The sequence below is a fragment of the Malaclemys terrapin genome, chromosome 5, assembly GCF_027887155.1.
Source record: "Malaclemys terrapin pileata isolate rMalTer1 chromosome 5, rMalTer1.hap1, whole genome shotgun sequence".
NCBI lineage: Eukaryota > Metazoa > Chordata > Testudines > Emydidae > Malaclemys > Malaclemys terrapin.
The window spans coordinates 84866386-84887992 of record NC_071509.1 but is presented as its reverse complement, the minus strand read 5'-3'; the positions used below and the strand labels follow the sequence as shown (position 1 = coordinate 84887992).

Here is a 21607-nt window from a genome sequence, read left to right as displayed (position 1 = left end):
AGAGTTGTCTAGTCAAAAGCCTTATGCTTTTCAACAGCAGCCCCTGGAATTCAGAAGATCCTCCTCCCTTTTGCATTAAAGCATTTTGAATATTCCAAGATACTATGCCTTAGGTGTTCATAATGTCACAAGGGGAAAAAGCCCCCAAAAGAACCAGCCCTATAAAAGACTCAGACATAGCCTGATGGAAGACATCATCCTGTTGCTGTTCTCTGGAAAGAACATTAATGCAGTTAAGGAGTATAACAGGGTTTGAAGAGCCTCACAACTTTTGTGCAGGGTTACCAGTGTCCTTGTTATACAAAGTGTGAAGGATAAGATGCTTGTATATTGTACCATAGTCCACCATCTAGACACAGACACAAATGCGATGACATCTGTGCCAGATGAAGACATGATAGCAGGGTGAACTGGGTTCTTTTTCGGGAGAAAGAGGTGAAAAGGTAGTGGGGTTTGGGGTGGGATTTTTTTTTAATTATTTTTTTAACACACTGTTTGTCAATCTTGCTCCTGGAGGGTTGGTCCCTGGACAGAGGAAGGATCTCATGGACACTTCCAGCTGGTTGGACATCAGGAAGGGATCTCCTTTTGTTTGGTCAACGGCGTCAGACCAATTAGCTGGATGAGACTGCAGCAAAGTCTCAAAGCCAATGTTGTGTTCATACACTCTGTCAAACTTATTCAACTGGCCTGAAGCAGCCCCCAGACCTCTGGGGGTTGATGTCCAAGCTAAATGCTTGACTTGCACATTGTCAGACTTTATTCAACTGCCACTGAGGAGACTGCCCATCAGCAGGGATGAAGCATTTTATGCTCTGCATGCACACCAACAATGCCTGTGCAGGATGAGCACACTGTCAGCTTTTCTTTCATTTTAGAAAGAAGACAAACTAAAAACAAATATTAATATAAAAGGGCAGATGAAAAAGAAACTGATGGGAAAAGCATCAAGGAGAGATTATCCAGTGGGTTTTGGACTGTGTACATACCTGGTATGTTTTAGCAAAGAAAAATCTCCTGGAACATCAGGCCCCATTCAACCAAAGCCCAAGCAGCCTCCACCACCTCTTTGAACAATGTCCCATGACTGAAATTTGTAGGGTTGCAACTTGACAATCTGTTGACCCCTCATCCATTCCACCACACAGCAAATAGTGTGAGGCTCTGAATAATCTAGTTATCTCTAAAAGGACAATGCTCTAACCACATCCAGCATATTAAGTTTTGCTTTGGCTGGTGAAGAATGAGGTTTGAGGAAAAAGATCAGCAGATGATTCAACTAATCTCTTTGAAAGTCTCATACAACATTGGCAACAATTTTGGATGAGGCTTCAGGGGGACTTCATCCTTGTGAAAGAGAGTAAGGAGGATCTGCCATTAGACCCTGGATCTTCCTAGTCCTGGCTGATGTAATGGCCTACAGGAAGACTGCCTTCGTGGAGAGGTGCTGGAATGAGCAGATAATAGGTTCCCCCTTTGAGTCCTTGGTTAAGTCAGACAACAGTACATTGATGTCCCAAGAAGAAAAGGAGTTCTCTGACTGGTTAAAAGACATGAGTCAGTCCTTTAAGTAACTCATAATTTGCGAGAGTACCATGTACCCTCTATTAGGGGTTGACTAGCCAAGATTGTGGCACATCAAAGGGGTCTGTCTTCGGGTAGTCCCATCTGTGGATGACTGTGTGGACAGAAGGTTTAAGGGACCACTAATCCCTCAGTTATCTGCTGAGCTGGTTTGCTGGCAGATGGAGAGCCACCAGGGTGATATAATGTCAAATATTCCATGTCCACAAGCATAAGGTTTCCAACAAAGGGAGGAATGATTACAACCCTCCTTGTCTGTTGATGCAACGCAGACAACACTATGTCCCACCATGTGTCCCAAGATTCAGACAAGTCCTCACCTGTATGAACTGCTCTTGGAACTTCCATATATCTGTCATCGTGTGGCATCTCTGTGGAGGTATGTCTTTGCCAACCTGTGAACTCAATGCTTATTTTGGGGTCACTGTGGATTTCTGAGGCCCAGGGAGGCAAAGAGGTCTAGAGTCTTTCATAGAGTGTTTGTGGCTTGCTGAGGGGATGAGCCCCATATTAGCCAGTCACCTACCGTAAGGGTACATGTGGATTTCATGTGTCCTTAGGTGAGCTGCCACTACAGCAAGAACCTTGGTAAACAGACTGAGGGCTCCAGTCTGGACTCCATATTTGGTAGTGTGATGTTCCTACCAGGAATCATAGGTATTTTCTGATGGCTGGAAGTATCAACGTGAAAGCAAGTGTCTTGCAGGTCAAGAGCTGTCAACCAATCCATGGGATCCAAGGAACGGATGAAAGAAGCTAACCATCTTGAATTTGGAACAAAAAATGAAGACATCGGATGTCAAAGACCCAAGATGGGCCTCCAACCTCTTTCCTTCTTTGGGATTTAGCGTAGTGGAAGTAGAAACTTTTCCCACTGAACTCCTGAGGCATTTACTCCACTGTTGCAAGAGGGAATCTACTTCTTGTATTAGAACTGTTTCACAAGAAGAGTCCTTAAAGAGAGTCGAGCAGGGATTGGAGGGTGATGGAACAGTTTGTAACTAGACAGGTAACCCTTTGTTCACAATCTCAAGGGCCCACTGGTCCAGCCAAAGCTTCTCCAAAATACAGACGTGGATGCCAAACTGAATAGAGAGGATTGTATTCATAATTGGTAGTCCAACCAGGCTCAATGGTCTCATGGACATTGCTTTCTGGGCACCCTTTCCATTGGCAGGGCTGTTGAGGAGGTACACAAACATCTTTGGTAGAAGCACAGCCTCTTCCTCTGTGACTCTGAAGGACGCTCTGCAGGATGAAATTGCAGATGAGGTCTATATCCAAATGATGGTTGTTTCCGTCTCAGAGCTGGAATGTGTAACTCCAGAAAGCGAAGGATCACTCTGGAATCTTAACGAGTGTAATGCCTTATCCTTGCCACTACTGAATAGCTCATTTCCCTGAAAAGGTAAGTCCTTTATAGTTGCTTGGACCTCTCAAGGGATGCTAGACACCTGGAGCTGAGATCATCTCCTCACTGTTATGGCCATAGCTAGGGTTCTGGCTGCCATATCTGAGGCATCAAGTGCTGCCTGAAGCACAGTTCAATAAATGAGCTGTCCCTCCACCCCAAGGGTTGATTTCAGCTCCTCTTGGTATTCAGATGTGAACATGTGTGTCACTGAGGATAGTCCATACCCCAACAAAAAGTCATACATTGCAAGAAGAACTCAATAATTAATGACTCTTAGTCTGTTTTTCCTGAACTGCCGGAATGACCAGGGATCTATGGGTGGGATGCTAAAAGAAAAAACTGTATCCTTTCACCAGTACCTGGTGTCTCCTGCCTGTGCATCTGGAGGTCGCAGAGGCAGACACAGCAGTGTGTCATATTAGCTTTAAAAGTTCTAAGAGTCTTTCATTAAATGGATAGGACCATTCTATCAAACAGTAAGGGTTGAAGAATGTCCAATCACATACGGTTTTTCTTGGATTATCTCCAGGAGGATACTCAATGTACCCACTAACCTTCTCATTGGATCTTGAAATACCTTCAGCTCGACCAAGGAGGCAGTGGAGGGAAGATTAGTCATCTCATCAGAAGATGAGGACGAAATGGCCAAAGAATGTTGGTGGTGGGGACAGTGTCCCCACTAAGCTCTTGTTCTACCTCCAGTAGATGTTGGTGTGCTGGGATCTGGGCTGGAACTAGTTGCAATAGCTGTTGTGGGGAAGACTATCTTGTTCTGGAGACTGTTGATGAAGCTGGTTTCCTGATGTATGGGTTGATACCCCAAGGGAACCAATAAGGCCCAGGCCAGTAGGCATACTCTGGGGAAGCAGGACACATAGGAGAATACCAGCTTGATGATTTTCTTCTAGCTTTTGAAGTTTTACAGGTGATTCTCTTAGGGATTCCTCCCTTCTACTGTGTCCCACTGAGTTGTCCACATAGATGATGGGTCATATTCTGGTGGGGATGGTCTGCTGCACTTCTTTGAGGAGATAAAATCTTCCTCAATAGGTGGGACATAACATTCCAGCGTTCCTTGCCCAGGAAGGTCTATGTCTAATACCAATTGGTGATAAGAGTGACCTGGTCTATTAATTGTCTCTCTCAGTCTGCCCAGGAGTGGAGACTCTGGGTATCAGTCCCACAGCAAAGTCCACAAGTACCAAGAACAGTCTCAATCCCAGTGAGACTTTTGCAAGGAGTCTGTTAGTGCTGAATGCACTGCCTGCACCTCAGTGATTGGTGCCAAAAGTTTCCTTTGACACCAACATTATATATTGTATAATCATTTTAATAATTATACAATATATTAACAATTTATGTATAACACAGTTGCACACTGGACTATTATCTCTGTCTATCTTGTCACTAGCCCTTCAGTTTGTTAGCCTGATCAGACTAAGAAAAGGTGAGCCATTCTTTAAAAGGCCTACCTGTATTCTGTTCCAGAAAGCACTCTATACAGTGAATAATTGTTTTACCAATTTCCCATATAGATTTTCCTTTTTTGTTACCAAACGAAACACTTAAGTGACCAAGTATGTGATTCTGTACTAGAAAGCACTGACCACATTTACAGAGTTAATGGACTTGATCTAAGGAAACGTCAGCCATATACTTTCATACAGAAATGACATCCTCAAACAGACGAGAAGAAGAAACGACATGTTAAGACAATAAACACAATTGTATAGATAACATAATATTGCATTTATTTAATTGCATTTATTACGAAATGGTATTTTATTAACTGAAAACGTCTAAAGTTAACTTAGGAACAGTCTGTTTATCATGACAGTCATCATTGCCATTTTCAAGCGGTTTTAAACTGAGTTTGTCAAGTTAGCCTTATAGAAAGTTTATACAGAAGCTATTCAATACAATTTCTTAATGTTTTAGTTTCCCTAATTTCAGAGTCTAAAATGTGTCCTAAAGAAATTGACTATACAAACACTCTGTATTTCAGTGAATTGTTTTCTAGTAGGCCAAAACAACATAGTGGGATGCACTACATGACAACTGCATTTTTTATTTTCTCCAGGTAAAGAAATCTAGGCATCAATTGTTAAAGTTTTGTTTTAGTTTCAAATAGCCTTTTTTTGGCACTGCATATGCTAAGATTTTTTTTTTAAACTCAAAACAATGTTCATATTGTTTCTAAAACAAGCATAAAAAACTATCATGGCCTAATCTTTTCTGTGGTTATTCTCTGACAGGAAGGTATTGCCAAGCAGCTGTCTGAGTCTTTAAATGGTTAGGTTAAACTTTTAGAAAGTAAATATCTAAGCTAGACACCTAAATAGATATCTGTTCATGGAAATAAAAGTGGCATTGTTTTCTATAGGTGCTGAGGAGCTACAACTATCATTAATGTCAAAGGCAGCTGCAAGTTCATAGCATCTCTGCAACTCAAGGAACTTATTTAGATGCCTAAAATAAGATTTAAGTATCTACTTTTCAGTACTTAATGTTGAAAAATTTGGCTTTAATTTTTCTTTTCCATTTGATATAACGGTATTAACATTATTGGAATGCAACATTTAGCTCCAAGAATAGCCTACCACTTTCCAAAAGAAACATCACTGCTTTACCTGTGTCAGCTACATAGACCAAAGCACCAACTCTCATTCTTTTAACATTAGTTTAACCCCCTAAGAAGAATATTTTTTTCATCTCAGAGTGTGAAAATTTACAAAAAAACCAAGTAACCACACAGCAGAGAGATCGTTCCAGTAGTTGCATGAGAGCAAAGGTTTTCTGCTAAGCTAAGTCAACAGTAAATTTATCAATAGGAAAATAGATTTTTTTTTTTTTACTAGACACAGAGAGTATATTTAACAAATTTTAAGACCAAAAGGACCATTGTGATCATCTAGTCTGACCTTCTGCATAACACAGGCCAAAGTACCTCAACCAGTAATTTCTGCATCAAGCCCATAACTTCTGTTTGAGCTATAGCGTATCATTTAGAAGGATATCTAATCATGTCGAAAGACTTCAACTGCAGTCAGGGGCGTGCGCAATGGGGGGCAAGCAGAGGCATAGGGCCCCCCCAATCACCAGTGGAGGGCACAGTACTTCTCCTGCTCTTGTGCTACAGCAGGGAGAGCGAGAACGTTCCTCTCCCCCGGGGCTGAAGCAGGGAGAGTGGAACTCCTTCAGCTCGGGGCTGCGGCGAGGAAGCGCTCTCCCTGCTGCAGCCCTGGAGCAGGAGGAGTTCTGCAGAGGAGTTAGCTCTCCCCCTCCACCCCCTGCCAGAGGAGTTCTGCCTTCCCCACCAGTGCCCCCCCAAAAGCAGAAAATTTAAATTCCTGTGCATGCCCCTGACTGCGTCTCTGTAGCACTTTAGTGAAGATGCTACCACACCAATGGGAGGGCTCCCATCAGGGTAGTTAATCCACCTCCCCAAGAGGTGGTAGCTACGTCAATGAGTTCTCAAGTTTCTCTCTGAAACAATAAGGTTTAGCTTTTTTTTTTTTTTTTAATGAAAACAGATTCTTGGGTAACACATTGATTCCAATAGTTGAGGCTAAAAAAACAACGCAAAAATCATAAGAGTTGGTAACACTATTTGTTCAATTACTTCCCTTTCTTGGGGGATTTTTCTTTTTAAGTTTGCTTACCTCCATAGCTGCCATTGTGCTTTTTTTTCTTGGTTCCAAGTTTACTGTTAAATTTGTTTCAGTGACAGATATTGCCCTGACAACCACTGCATGAGATGCTCAGCCAATATGGGAAGTGGAGGGGGACTGAGGCATTATGGGTTTCCTACTTTTCTACCCTCAGCTATGCCAGATTCAAGGTCCCAGACAGGCACTTTTCCCTGCAAGGTGCTGACCACACTATACAGCAAAGCACTTGAGCCTGTGCTTAACTTTGAGCAGGTGAGAAGTCCCATTCAAGTCAATGGGACTACTCAGGAACTTAAAATTAATCACATGCATAAGAGCTCTGCTGGATCAAGGTCGGACTGTTCAGCACAGGATCAAGCCACAAGTGAGCAGGTTAGGCACTTAGATTCTTCTGTAGCCAGGGTGAAAGGTGCCCAGCCATCTGAAGCAGAGCTAGGAATTTCCTTGCTCTGCACATTGCTGCTGACTGCAAAGATAATCAGGTACAAGTTCAGGCACTTTCCAACATAGGAAAAGCAAAAAAAGAGAAACAGCAGAACAAGACAGAGAGAGAGAGTTAGGCACAAGTAGAAAAGTTAGAGATGGAAAGATTTTAGAAGAATATTGCCAACTTAAGATCAACACATTATTAACTTTAGTCCAAATTCAATGTAAGACCTAAAGGTGATATGGACAGCAACTGTGCGGACAGGCATTTTTGATGAGGTATTAGAGGGAAAGGTTTATGAATACTTAGGCCTGGTCTACACTACGACTTTAATTCGGATTTATCAGCTTTAATTCGAATTTACCCTGTAACCGTCCACACAACGACGCTATTTATTTCGATGTAAAGGGCCCTTTAAATCGATTTCTGTACTCCACCCCGACGAGCGGAGTAGCGCCAAAATCGATTTTAACATTTCGAATTAGGGATAGTGTGGCCGCAATTCGATGGTATTGGCCTCTGGGAGCTATCCCACAGTGCATCATTGTGACCGCTCTGGACAGCAATCCGAACTCGGATGCACTGGCCAGGTAGACAGGAAAAGCCCCGCGAACATTTGAATTTCATTTCCTGTTTGCCCAGCGTGGAAAGCACAGGTGACCACAGATAGCTCATCAGCACAGGTAACCATGCAGGCTGATAATCGAAAAAGAGCACCAGCATGGACCGTGAGGGAGGTACTGGATCTGATCGCTGTATGGGGAGAGGATTCAGTGCTTGCAGAACTTCGTTCTAAAAGACGAAATGCAAAAACTTTTGAAAAAATCTCCAAGGGCATGATGGAGAGAGGCCACAATAGGGACTCTGAGCAGTGCCGCGTGAAAGTCAAGGAGCTCAGACAAGCGTATCAAAAAACAAAGGAGGCAAACGGTCGCTCCGGGTCAGAGCCGTGGACATGCCGCTTCTACGCCGAGCTGCATGCAATTCTAGGGGGGGCTGCCACCACTACCCCACCTGTGATCGTGGATTCTGGGTCGGGGATAGTCTCATCAGCGACGCCTGAGGATTCTGCCGATGGGGGAGAGGAGGAGGAGGAGGAGGAGGATGAGCTTGCAGAGAGCACACAGCACTCCGTTCTCCCCAACAGCCAGGATCTTTTTCTCACCCTGACTGAAGTACCCTCCCAAGCCTCCCAAGCCAGTACCCAAGACTCTGACCCCACGGAAGGGACCTCAGGTGAGTTTACCTTTTAAAATATAAAACTTGTTGTAAAAGCAAACGGTTTTTAATGATTACTTTGCCCTGAGGACTTGGGATGCATTCGCGGTCAGTTCAGCTACTGGAAAAGTCTGTTAACGTGTCTGGGGATGGAGCGGAAATCCTACAGGGACATCTCCATGAAGCTCTCCTGGAGGTACTCCGAAAGCCTTGCCAGAAGGTTTCTGGGCAGTGCATTCTTATTCCCTCCTCCATGGTAGGACACTTGACCACGCCATGCTTGCAGCAAGTAATCTGGTGTCATTGCCTGACAAAGCCTGGCAGCGTATGGTCCCGGTGTTTGCTGGCATTCAAGCAACATCCGTTCTTTATCTTGTTGTGTAATCCTCAGGAGAGTGATATCACTCCTGGTAACCTGGTTGAAATACGGGAACTTAATTAAGGGGACAGAGGTGGCCGTTCCTACTGGGCTGTTTGCCTGTGGCGGAAAATAAATCCTTCCCTGCAGTTAGCCAAGCGCAGATGGGAAATTGGCCCTGAGTTTTTCGCGTTTGGCTAGCAGGGATCTTCCCTGTTACCAGCCACGCGGTGGGGGGGGGGGGGGGTACCGTGATCATCCCAGAGAATTCATGGCAGGAGGGGGGCGGCGGCGGGGGGGGGGGTGGTTAGTTTGGTGCCTTCAGGGATCTTCCCTAATACCAGCCACGTGGTGGGGGGGAGGGGTACAGCGATCATCCCAGAGAATTCATGGCGAGAGGGGGGGTGGTTAGTTTGTTTTCTGCTGCTGCTGCTGAATGTTAACAGAAAAACCGCAGCACTCTACAGGCTATGCTTGGTATGTGGGAAAGGAGGGCGCAGAAGCTGTAAGACAATGGCTTACCATGGCCGCATGCAAGCCGAATTCTGTTGCCCAGACCTGTGATCTCTAGCAGCAAAGCCACAGGCACTCAGCATTAAGAGGCAAAATGCGACCTTGCACAGAAATCACATGTGCTATGTAATGTGAATAGTGTTGGTCACCGTGAAAGAGTATAAGCATTGTTCTGCAAAATGTAGCTTTTTAAACAATTCTCTCTTTTTTCCCCTCCCTACAGCAGCTGCAAATTCCTCAAGCCTCCCTCCTCCATCCCGAAGGTTATCACAGATAAGGCGTCATAAGAAGAGAACGCGAGACGAGATGTTTTCTGAAATTATGGAATCCAGCCGCAGTGACAGAGCTCATCTGAATGAGTGGAAGGAAACAGTTTCAAAGTATAGGAAAAAAGCCAGTGAACGTGAGGACAGGAGGGACCAACGTGAGGACAGGAGGGACGCTCGAGATGAGAGGTGGCGGCAGGAAGACCAGAGGAGGCAGGATGCAACGCTGGGGCTGCTGCGTGAGCAAACAGACGTGCTCCGGCGTCTGGTGGAGCTTCAGGAACGGCTGCTGGAAAACAGACTGCCGCTTCAGCCCCTGTTCCACCCTCCACCCTCCCCATGTTCCGTATCCTCCTCACCCAGACGTGTAAGAACACGGGAGGGGAGGCTCCGTACACCTTCCCATTCCACCCCAGTAGACAGCCCAAGCAAAAGGCTGTCATTTTTTTAACCTTTTCTTTGTGGCTTTTTCCTTCCCAGCAATCCTCCTCCCAAATACCACCCGGGTTCCCTCCCTCTTTTTCTAATCTATTAATAAAGAATAAATGATTTTTAAATGATAGTGACTTTATTTGATTTGAAAGAAAGCTGGGGGAAGGGGGAGGGTGGGTTCCTTACAGAAAATGAGTCAATAAAGGGGGCGGGTTTTCATGAAGGAGAAACAAACAGATATTTCACACTGTAGCCTGGCCAGTCATGAAACTGGTTTTTAAAGCTTCTCTGATGCACAGCGCTTCCTGGTGTGCTCTTCTAATCGCCCTGGTATCTGGCTGCGCGTAATCAGCAGCCAGGCGATTTGCCTCAGCCTCCCACCCCGCCATAAAGGTCTCCCCCTTACTTTCACAGAGATTGTGGAGCACACAGCAAGCAGAAATAACAATGGGGAGATTTCTTTGGCTGAGGTCAGAGTGAGTCAATAATGATCGCCAGCGACCTTTTAAACGGCCAAATGCACGTTCTACCACCATTCTGCACTTGCTTAGCCTGTAGTTAAACAGCTCCTGACTCCTGTCCAGGCTGCCTGTGTACGGCTTCATGAGCCATGGCATTAAGGGGTAGGCAGGGTCCCCAAGAATAACTATTGGCATTTCAACATCCCCAACGGTTATTTTCTGGTCCGTAAACTAAGTCCCTTGCTGCAGCCCTTTAAACAGAGTAGTGTTCCTGAAAACGCGAGCGTCATGAACCCTTCCCGCCCAACCCGCGTTGATGTTAGTGAAACGTCCCTTGTGATCCACAAGTGCTTGCAGCACCATTGAAAAGTACCCCTTGCGGTTTATGTACTCGGTGGCTTGGTGCTCCGGTGCCAAGATAGGGATATGGGTTCCATCTATCGCCCCACCACAGTTAGGGAATCCCATTGCAGCAAAACCATCCACTATAGCCTGCACATTTCCCAGAGTCACTAACTTTCGTAGCAGCACCTGAGTGATTGCTTTGGCTACTTGCATCACAGCAGCCCCCACCGTAGATTTGCCCACTCCAAATTGATTCCCGACTGACCGGTAGCTGTCTGGCGTTGCAAGCTTCCACAGGGCTATCGCCACGCGCTTCTCAACTGTGAGGGCTGCTCTCATCTTGGTATTCTGGCATTTCAGGGCAGGGGACAGCAAGTCACAAAGTTCCATGAAAGTGCCCTTACGCATGCGAAAGTTCCGCAGCCACTGGGAATCGTCCCAGACCTGCAACACTATGCGGTCCCACCAGTCTGTGCTTGTTTCCCTTGCCCAGAATCGGCGTTCCATGGATAGAATCTGCCCCATTAACAACATGATCTCCAAAGCACCGGGGCCCGTGGTTTCACAGAATTCTGTATCCGTGACCGTGTCCATGTCCATGTCAATGTCCTCATCATGCTTGTCGCTGCGTTGCCGCCCCCGCTGCCTCCTCGCCTCGTTTTTCTGGTCCTGGCTGAGCATAAACTCCACGAGAACGCGCGAGGTGTTTACAATGTTCATGACTGCTGTCTTGAGCTCAGCGGGCTCCATGCTTGCCGTGGTATGGAGTCTGCAGTGTTCACTCACCCAGGAAAAAAGGCGCGAAAATGGTTGTCTGCCGTCCGTTGCTTTCATGCAGGGAGGGAGGAGGGAGGGAGGGAGGTGAGTGTGACGGGTTGGATCACAGAAACCCCCTTGGGAGCTGCCACCAGATGTGCAAAGACTACCCCTGCTCCTGTTTTCCCTGCCAGCTCAGGACTCCAGCACCCTGTCTTGCTGAGCCAGACACTCCCGTCTGGCTCCAGACACAGATCCAGGGTCTGAATCACTTGTCCCAAAGCTGCAAGTTTACCTGAAAACAGCTCGCAGTAGCGTGCTTGTCTTTAGCACTCAGATGCCCAACTCCCAATGGGGTCTAAACCCAGATAAATCCGTTTTACCCTGCATAAAGCTTATGCAGGGCAAACTCATAAATTGTTCGCCCTCTATAACACTGATAGAGAGATATGCACAGCTGTTTGCTCCCCCAGGTATTAATACATACTCTGAGTAAATTACTAAATAGAAAGTGATTTTATTAAATACAGACAGTAGGATTTAAGTGGTTCAAAGTAGTAACAGACAGAACAAAGTAAGTCACCAAGCAAAATAAAATAAAATGCGCAAATCTATGCCTAATCAAACTGAATACAGATAATCTCACCCTCAGAGATGCTTCAGTAAGTTTTTCTCAGACTGGACATCTTCCAGGCCTGGGCACAATTCTTTCCCCTGGTGCAGCTCTTGTTGCAGCTCAGGTGATATCTTCATGATGGCTTCTCTCCCTCTCTGTTCTCTTCCCCCCTTTATATATCTTTTGCATAAGGCGGGAACTCTTTGTCTCTCTGGGTTTCCACCCCCCCTCACTGGAAAAGCACCAGGTTAAAGATGGATTCCAGTTCAGGTGACATGATCACATGTCACTGCAAGACTTCATTACTCGCTTGCCAGCACACACATATACAGGAAGACTCACAGGTAAATACAGCCATCTGCAGACAATGGGAGTCATCAAGATTCCAAACCATCATTAATGGTCCACACTTTACACAATTACAATAGGCCCTCAGAGTTACATTTTATATTTCTAGTTTTAGATACAAGAGTGGTACATTTATACAAATCAGATGATCACACTCAGTAGATTATAAGCTTTGTAATGATACCTTACAAGAGACCTTTTGCATGAGGCATATCCCAGTTACTTACATTCATTTATTACCGTATTTTCTCTAAAACCATCTCAGTTACATTATATTGACTTATTATCAAGTTTTTATAAAACCATATAGACTGCATAACGTCACAGTGAGGCTGTACCCAGAACCACCTGCGACAATGTTTTTTGTCCCATCAGGCACTGGGATCTTAACCCACAATCCCAATGGGCACGGGAGACTGCGGGAACTATGGGATAGCTACCCACAGTGCAACGGTGCAGAAATCGACGCTAGCCCCGGTACTTGGACGCACACCACCGAATTAATGTGCTTAGTGTGGCCGCATACATTTCGACTTTATACAACCTGTTTTTCAAATCCGAATTATATAAATTCGGATTAATCCCGTAGTGTAGACATACCCTTAGACTATGCCATAGCAAAGAAAGGATCCAATCCACATGAGAGGCTCAGCAAACATGAGGGATCTGAGGCTAATGCAAATATTCCTAAAATTAATTATATATCTATACCTATACCTATATCTATATCTATTCTCTTTTCATTGAGCAGAGGCATAAGTTTTACAGTCAGAAGTATTTATGTCTTTAATGAGGTCTGGTTATATACTGTGATATAAGTTTAATTACTGCTACAAAAAAGTCTTTAGAACCATTCCAATGGAAAAAAGACTTTACAGACACACTGTTCCCTCACCAATAAAAGACAAGACACTGAATTCCTAAAGACAGTACCTTGAACACAATAGAACCTCATTTTTCTCCATTTAACTAAAAAGAAAACAGCTAAAAAATAGGTGGCTTTCAAACCAAATCTTGTTGTCTGATATAGATAGATAGATAGATAAGCTACTATTTAAACTAGACGAAAGCGTAGTTTGTGAAAGCCAAACGAAGACTTTGCGCAATAGACAGAAGATGGGAAATTCACATTCCAGTAAGGAAGACCTGATTGTCAGAAGATTTTTAAAAAGTTTAAGAACATAAGACATGAGTAGAAGCCTTTACATGATTATTGTCTGGTGTAAATAGCTTCATGTTGTTCTAGTTTATTTTTAAAAAGCAGCTATTACTATAACCATCTTACATAAAAACATTAAGAATTCTCAACCAACATTCAAAGAAGTGTTTTATGACATCACTTTCATGAAGCCAGTGAATGAAAGGCATATCCCTTCCACCAAAGTTCACTCCTCTGACCTATACACATTTTTAAAAAAAAAAGGTTACTGGCATTCCCCAAGCCAACTACCAAGGAGGATGATTTTTGAAAAGGTTTATGAAAACTTCAAACTTTTTGAAATATTTATATCCCATTATGTGCAAAAAGCTTCTATTTCTTCATTTACTTGCAGCATACCTAGTATGTTTTCAATTTACGTAAATATGATGAAACTTAAGTCTATACATAGACAAACAAAATACAATGAACTAAAAGCCACAGTTTGTAAAATGCTCATTTGTGTTGCACATGGTTTTTTGAGAGTGTTAAAATATTCACTATATGGTCTCCAGAGCTCCAAACAAATTCTCTTCTATCCCTCCCTCCAACATATTGTAAGTTATAATTTTTAAATTTCAACACCCCTCCAATATTGTTTGGTGTCTATGCCTTGATGGTTTATTGTGGTTCTAACTCACACTTAACGAAGCAGCTACTAGTATGAAAATCAAACTTATTGACTGTAAAGGTCAAAAATTGCATATTACAAACCTACAATTTAAAATGGAAAGATATAGTAAGCAGAGACATATAAACACGGTAGTCTTGATTTTGCAAGAGAAAGACTGGGATGAATCAGCTGTAGGTCCCATAATATCAGAATTCCCACAGTTTGGGGTTGGAGGCTGGGATAAAAGTGGTAGACTGGATAAATTGTTCTAGTGTGGACTTAGTTATACTGTATGATGAGTGCGTAATTTCTTCTTCCTAAACTTTTTCAGGTAAAACTGGCATAAGTGTGCCTGTTATCCTCCATTTCTTCATTAACTATCAATACTAACTAGATTCTTTTCTTCAAATACACCCCATCACCAGTAATAAAGGTCTTTTGGCCAAATTCTGTCCTTAGCTATATCTCTGAGACCACACAGTACTTAAATTATGCTACACCTGGACAGCTGCACAGGTAACGGTCTTCTGTGGAGTTAGGCAGTCACATAATTGGTCCCATAATTTCTCTATTTAGCTGAACAACCACAGTCCAGAATCTAAACCTTTATTTTATTAAGGTAAGGTTGTTTGAAAAATACATAATCTACCTAGAGAGGGGAGATTTAGTCTGTAAGTGGTAGTGGGAGGAAAGAGGAATTCTAGAATGCAATCATATGGTTTATAATAGTATCATTTTAATAATTTAAAAGCCACAAAGCATTAAGAAGGGCCAATTCAGCAATAACTTTAAAGGATTCTTTAAGTAGGAATAGAGAGAAGACCCATTTAGAGGAGAATCCAGGGGACATTTTTAGGAATTTCTTTCCCTTCCCCGTGAAAGTTGCACTCCCAGTCTCTATGCATCTGAAGAAGTGAGGTTTTTACCCACGAAAGCTTATGCCCAAATAAATCTTAGTCTTTAAGGTGCCACCAGACTCCTTGTTGTCTGTCATTTGAGTCAGCCACAGAACGAAGTGACAATAAGACATTTTCTGCTAAACAAAAACACACTTACTGGTCTTCAAAGAATCATTTGTCCCTGAGTGTGACATAACTGTTTTGCCAAGTCTAAGCCATAAATTATTAAGGGAATGTACTTGGGAGGGTAGAGTGGAGGGAGAGTCCATCTATTTACATGGTTTTATAGTTTTCAAAAAGAAAATGGTCTAATTAACACCTTTACAGCAAGAAGAGCTTCTGAAAACCTGATTTAGATGAGGTGACTATCTACTAGGTAAATGCTCCTTAGTGCACAGCCTTAGTAATTGATTAATGACACCCATCCTGCCCAGATGAACCTTACCTTGTTGCTTACAGGCGTGAAGGATCTAGATGTTATCTATACTAATAAAACGTTAAACAAGGGCCATATTTATAGTAGGCACTCTATAAATCAGGTCAAGGCAGGTCAGAGCTGCATAATAAGAAACAACTACAGGCTAGATCTTACTACTGTAACTGAACACCCTTGTTACTTTTCTTTGGCCCTTGGGATGAAGACTAGTAGTGTGTTCCTATCCACCTCAGAATGGTGTTTCTCTTGACATAAACCCAAGTAAACTCATTCATTATGACAGTCATTACTTTTGCACCTCTTGAGAATCTCTATAAATTTTAAAAGAAACATCTTAAATAGCCACTTCCCCTACTCCTAAGAAGTTGAAAGATTACTTTCTATTGTATTAGGTTTGACACATCTGATAAATTTCACATGACATACTAAAAGAAAATTTTTTCAGCTGTTTTTCATTCCGTTTGTTTCATCGCATCTCAGTATCTGCCCTGCTACTGCAAAGTTCATTTTCTACTATGACTGATTCTCATTCTCTTTAGTTACCAGGTAACAGGAATCTTTTTTATTTAAATAAAAATTGCCTTTGTCACATTGTTCCACAGTTAACTAGCTAAAGCTTTTTAGCAAAAAGTAAATATTGCTTTTGGCCTGCTTTAACAATCAATTCCTAATGAAGGAAATATTGATAATTCTGATGAGTGCCACTGCAAGTCAAAGATCATGCCCCTGTCAACTGCTCTGTCATTTTCCATAAATCTCAGCAATATTATATAGATATTGATTGAGTATTAAACATCATCGGTAATATTAAGAGGGTTTTGTATATATATTTAAAGTAATACATTATATTATGCACTTCTGTCCTACTTGGGTTATAAAAGGAATAAGCACTAAATAAATTAAACAAAAGTTAGTGTTACAATTCTCAGTTACAACTCCCCCACCCTCCCATACACAAAAGATTAGCTAATAAAAATTATATTATCAGTGATATGAGTCCACACAAAGAGGAAGAAAGAAAATCCATAAGACACTGATGAGATAGAATCCTTATTAAAAAAAAACTATAGGAAGAAACTGTTAAGATTCTGTAAAGTGCCATATTTTAATATTACAACTATCAAGAGTATTAAGGAATGCAAAGTTATGTTTGTAAAACTCAAAATGATTATTCAAAGGAGAACTGAACTACTGATTTGCATCATAAACCAGAGAAAAATACTAGTATTTGCAGATCAAAAGTCTCAAACCTCACAATGTGCTGAAAGCTATGATCAGGGAGCCATCAAATGCTGTGACATAAAACACAGAAGTTACCTTCCTTCGTTGACAAGTTCAATAAATGCTATGCCTGCATTCTTCTGTATTGAGTTCTGCCACTCCTGTAAAGTAAAAGAAAGAAGCGGAAGACTTAGTTTTATAAATATAGGTGAAACAACAACTTACATATTCTAAGCAGAATTATCCGACTATAATTATTTGAGGAGAAAGCCATGTCATCAAGTCAAGAGACGAGATCCCTGAAAAAAACAGATTACATATTTCTTTTCACTCCAGTTTATTTTCCTATTTAACATCATGTGATGTCACACTCTAATTTCAAACAGGTCTCCTAATTCCTCTAGTTCACTGATGTACTAGTCTCTGCTTCAGTGAATCTAGGCAATGTAGTCCATGTGTTGGTTACATTTCTTTCAGTTTCATTTTTAAGCCATATTATTTCAAATATAGTATGATTTTCCTTATTGTCCAAAGGATTACTTTACATACATATTGGTTATATACTGGCAACACTGATGCCATCTTCTCTCAAAGGTATAACACCAACTCCCTCTCTTCCAAAATCAGTCCTATATTTTCATGTTATCAAATATTAGATCATGGAGACCTGCTATCTTTCCAGATTTTTGTACATATTAACATTTTTCTAAGGCATGGCTACACTAGAGAATTTACTGCGGCGCTGTAAGCTCTCTAAGGTAGCCACTTTAAGCCGACTGGAGAGATCTCTCCCATTGGCTTAGCTACTCCAGCCCCCACAATTGACAGAAGCTATGTTGGCGGGAGAAGCTCTCCCACCAACATAGCGCTGTGCACACCAGTGCTTATGTCAGCATAACTTATGTCGCTCAGGGGGGTGATTTATTCACCACCACCCCCCGCACAAGTGACATAAATTATGCCAACGTAAACTGTAGTGTAGACATAGCCTAAATAGCAGCAGTGGCAGGAATGTTACATATACTATATATTCACATTACGTTTAATGGGGCCCTATCGTGTAATAGCACACCTCCCAATGCATTGTTTTCCTATGAAAGTCCCACAGCCCAGTAACTCATTTGCTAATTCATGCTCCTATTCATGGAGCTCAAAAGAGTTCATCTCCCCTGCAATAACTTAAGCCCCTTTCTTGACAATGCCCTATAAAGGAACAATTCTTCAATGGCAGTGGGATGGCCTGACCTCATGTGTTTTTTTCCATATCTAACTTCCATGATTTTTTGCAGTTTGGTCTGGTTAGATTTTTATATCCACAATGTTCTTAAAAAAAAAAAAATCACACATCACTCACTTCAGCACTGTCATCATTGTCCTTTTAATCTCATCAGCACTCCCATGATAGACAGAAAATATGAAAATACAAAAGTTTCTTGAAAGCAATGGAATATTTCAAAGCATAGGACTTTTTTTTTCTGATTTTGAGTCAAGTGAAAAAGTCACATTCCTTCTCCGTTTCATTTATTAAAATGGCACGTATAATTTTAAATTCTCTCTCACAATCATTAGCACAAAGATTAGATCACACAACAAAGTCAATAGCACAGTATTGTTTCTTTGTGCCTCCAATCCCAAGCAAGACAAAATTCAAGATTTTTTAAAATTCAAGCTATCAAAGAAAGGGAAAACATGGGAAATCTGAACTCTCATAGTTCTGATTCCTCAAGATCTTAGGTGCTCTTACATACTTTTGTAAATTGTATTAACATACTACAGTTTTGAAGAGCTCAAGGATAAAGCGATCTTCAGTGAAATGAGTGGGATTAGCATATATTATTTCTCATGAAGTGCAATGAATTTTTACTATCATAGCTCGGTACCTTACATCCATTATCAAGCTATTTTAATTATAATCTTACCAATTAAATCTTCTACTTACTCACTGTATTAGAATTTTTTTTTCTCCACTTTGCTATCATTGTTTGCACTAGCTTTCATTGTTATCATGTAAATCCTGCTCATGTTGCTCCTGTCCTACTTCCCCTAGGCCTCCCTAGTATCTTATTACCCTCACTGCATTGTTTTAAAATAGTTTGTAAGCATCTTGAGCTAAGTATTACTCCTCTTTATTAGGAAACACCTAGCACACTTTTGGGTGCTGTTAATATTATCAACAAACCCCCCACCATAATGAATTAATACACAAAAGCTTTTTTCATCTTAAATCAAGCTGTAAATATTTAACATTGTCTAACAAAGATAATGTAGTATATAGGGTTCTCCACAAACTTTACAGAAGGAAAAGCAAATTAAAGAATTATTTTTCTGTTTATGACATTGTCCATCTGTTTCTTCATGCTAATAATGGCTTTCTTCTTGAATAGCACTGCAATGCTTTAAAACTTAATTGGTGAAGATGGAAGTTGCCAAAAGTGAAGAGAACGTGCATTTATCATTGTATCTTTCAGCATTTTTCTCCACATCAGAAACAATTATCAAAGGAGGCGTTAGTCTAAACAATTTCATAAACCACAGCTGAACACGCCCTAAAGCAAGCTTTAATAGTTGAAAGAGAAGCTTAATGGTCATCGTCTTTCATGATCAATTCAATATTTCACCACAGCATATACACCCTCTACAACAATTATATTCACTATGCATCCTGCATTGTTATACCAAGATCTTAGTTATTCATCTCCCAAAGGTACTGATGAAAAACATGTTAAAAGGCTCAAACTCAACCGCTAATGCAACTAAATAACTATACAACACATTTAAGCACTTTGAAAAGGAAGGACTACAAGAAGAGATCAACAAAGTCAATAATTTCATACTTGTTCTAAGCTGTACTTAATTGACTATCATTTCCTATGGCTATAAATGTTTACTCTCTAGCAGACATAAGCTACTTCTAATGCTCTTGGTCAGTGTACAATGAAGCAGAAAAGAAGAGAAGCATTGAACACCATCATAAGCATTGGCTCCAATGAAAATATTAATAAGCATTGGCAAGAGCCCATGGGTCTGAAATTACATTTTATTCAAATGCTCTGACTAATGAGGGAATTTCTTACTTTATAATTAATATTTCACCAGCCTTTTAATGGGATATTTAAGCACTTTGATAAGTATACTGAAAGTGATCCAAATGCACTGTAGTTTTTTAAATACTATCGCTTTTCTTGAAATGCTGTTTTATGACTACTCCAAACAATGTCAATTTCATTAAGGATATTGGTACACCTCCAGCAGCAACATTACAGTAGGGGAACTATTTCTCTCACAAAGTGAACAACATCATCAGCTGTTAGATAAGCAGCAAGTTGTATTTACACTAATAATCTTTTAAAACGTATACCTAAAATTAATTCAAAACTAGCAGTGCAGAGACAAGTAATCTTTACAGCACAGCAGAAGTACATAAAAGTGTACTGCTCTTTGAATTATTTTGTTCTCACTAAAATACTGTTTAAGGGTCAAGACTGAGTTTATTCACAGCACATTCTTCTTAGTACTATTCTTCAAAACGAAGAACAAAAGTATAGGGTGAAATCCTGGCCCTGTTTCATCCATAGTGTTTGTGAGCAAACAATGCACAAATTGATTAAAAAGTTCTTGTAATAACTTGGTTAAAATAACCCTGGAAAGTATCAGGGGGGAGGGAGGGAATCTTAGAAGCAGAAAAAAAAGAAAAAAAAGAGGAAGACAAGGGAAAACAGAACATTTCAGTAACTTTAAAAATAACATTACTACAGTACACTTACACAATTGGAATTTAATTTTAATGTCTATGACATTATGAAACTTTCCATTTTAATAAAAAAGGGCAAATTCATAAATCAAAATTCAGAGTATTTACTAGCAAGACAAATAAGTGAGTAACTCATGCAATATAGACAGAAGGGCTTGCAAATTTAAGAGTACCACTCTGTACCTCTCAGTTGATGTAAATAAACTTGCAAAGTAAGTTCTCATATAGAATTAAATGGAGTAATGAATTTATGATTTCTTCGCCAATTTATTATTTGGCTCAAATTAAATGTGTCACTAACTAAAAGGTGGCAAACTTCATATTTTCATCTCATGATTTAATCAGGTACTTAGAATATGACCAATCTAATAATAAACACATATTGATAGTATCATATACTACATGAAAAAGCAGATTTATTGAAGCCACAAACATGTAACTAAGAATAAGTGACCCAATGGCAATCAAAAAATTTTTTTTATATTATATATATAAAATAAAATCACTGCAATTTTTGGTACAGCTAATGGGAAGGGCACCAAAACACTTTCTTTCACACCCTCTTTTCTGAATCCAATTCTAGCTGTCATATCATGCTCATGAATCCTATCCAGAGAAGAGCGTAAGAAAGAAAACGTTTTGGTGCCCTTCCCACTAGTTATACCAAAAATTGCAGAGATGTTTACGTCAGAAAGCGTGCTTGTCCTGAACGCTATCATATAACACAAGAAGCACATATGGGTGGAGCCTAGTGTTAGCCTTGACCAACTAACTTGTTAAAATACAAGTTGTCCTGCCAACACAAAGGTTTTTAAATGTGTTTGCTCATGCTTACAAAAATTATCCTATTTAGACAAGGCCTAAAAGTAGGCTATCCTAGCTTCTCTTCCAACCTCACCAATTCAAGTTACTGGTGGAAGTAATTGTCAGAATCCCCCTGTGCCACCATTTCTTTGCTGAAGAGTTCAGTGCTTTAAATAAAAGGCCGCAATTTGTACAAGACATAGAAATTAACAAGTCCACCCTGCATAGCACATCAAGTCCCGGCCAAAAACTTCTTGGCTCTGTGGGTACCATATG

The 21607-nt window shown here is 41.1% G+C and overlaps 2 protein-coding genes across 5 annotated transcripts in view; one reads left to right on the top strand and one right to left on the bottom strand.

The window, feature by feature from the left end:
* The window catches only part of LRBA (LPS responsive beige-like anchor protein), a 571438-nt gene that overhangs the window by 372388 nt on the left and 177443 nt on the right, over positions 1 to 21607 (bottom strand). For all 4 annotated transcript variants that reach the window (XM_054029329.1, XM_054029332.1, XM_054029331.1 and 1 more), the window contains exon 35: positions 16873 to 16937. In XM_054029329.1, the coding sequence (XP_053885304.1) occupies positions 16873 to 16937 (65 nt within the window). The remainder of the gene's footprint in view (positions 1 to 16872; positions 16938 to 21607) is intronic.
* Positions 7719 to 9925, top strand: LOC128837794 (uncharacterized). Its single transcript, XM_054029334.1, has 2 exons — positions 7719 to 8332; positions 9409 to 9925. The coding sequence occupies exons 1-2, from the start codon at positions 7786 to 7788 to the stop codon at positions 9900 to 9902; spliced, it is 1041 nt and encodes a 346-aa protein (XP_053885309.1). The 5' UTR covers positions 7719 to 7785; the 3' UTR covers positions 9903 to 9925.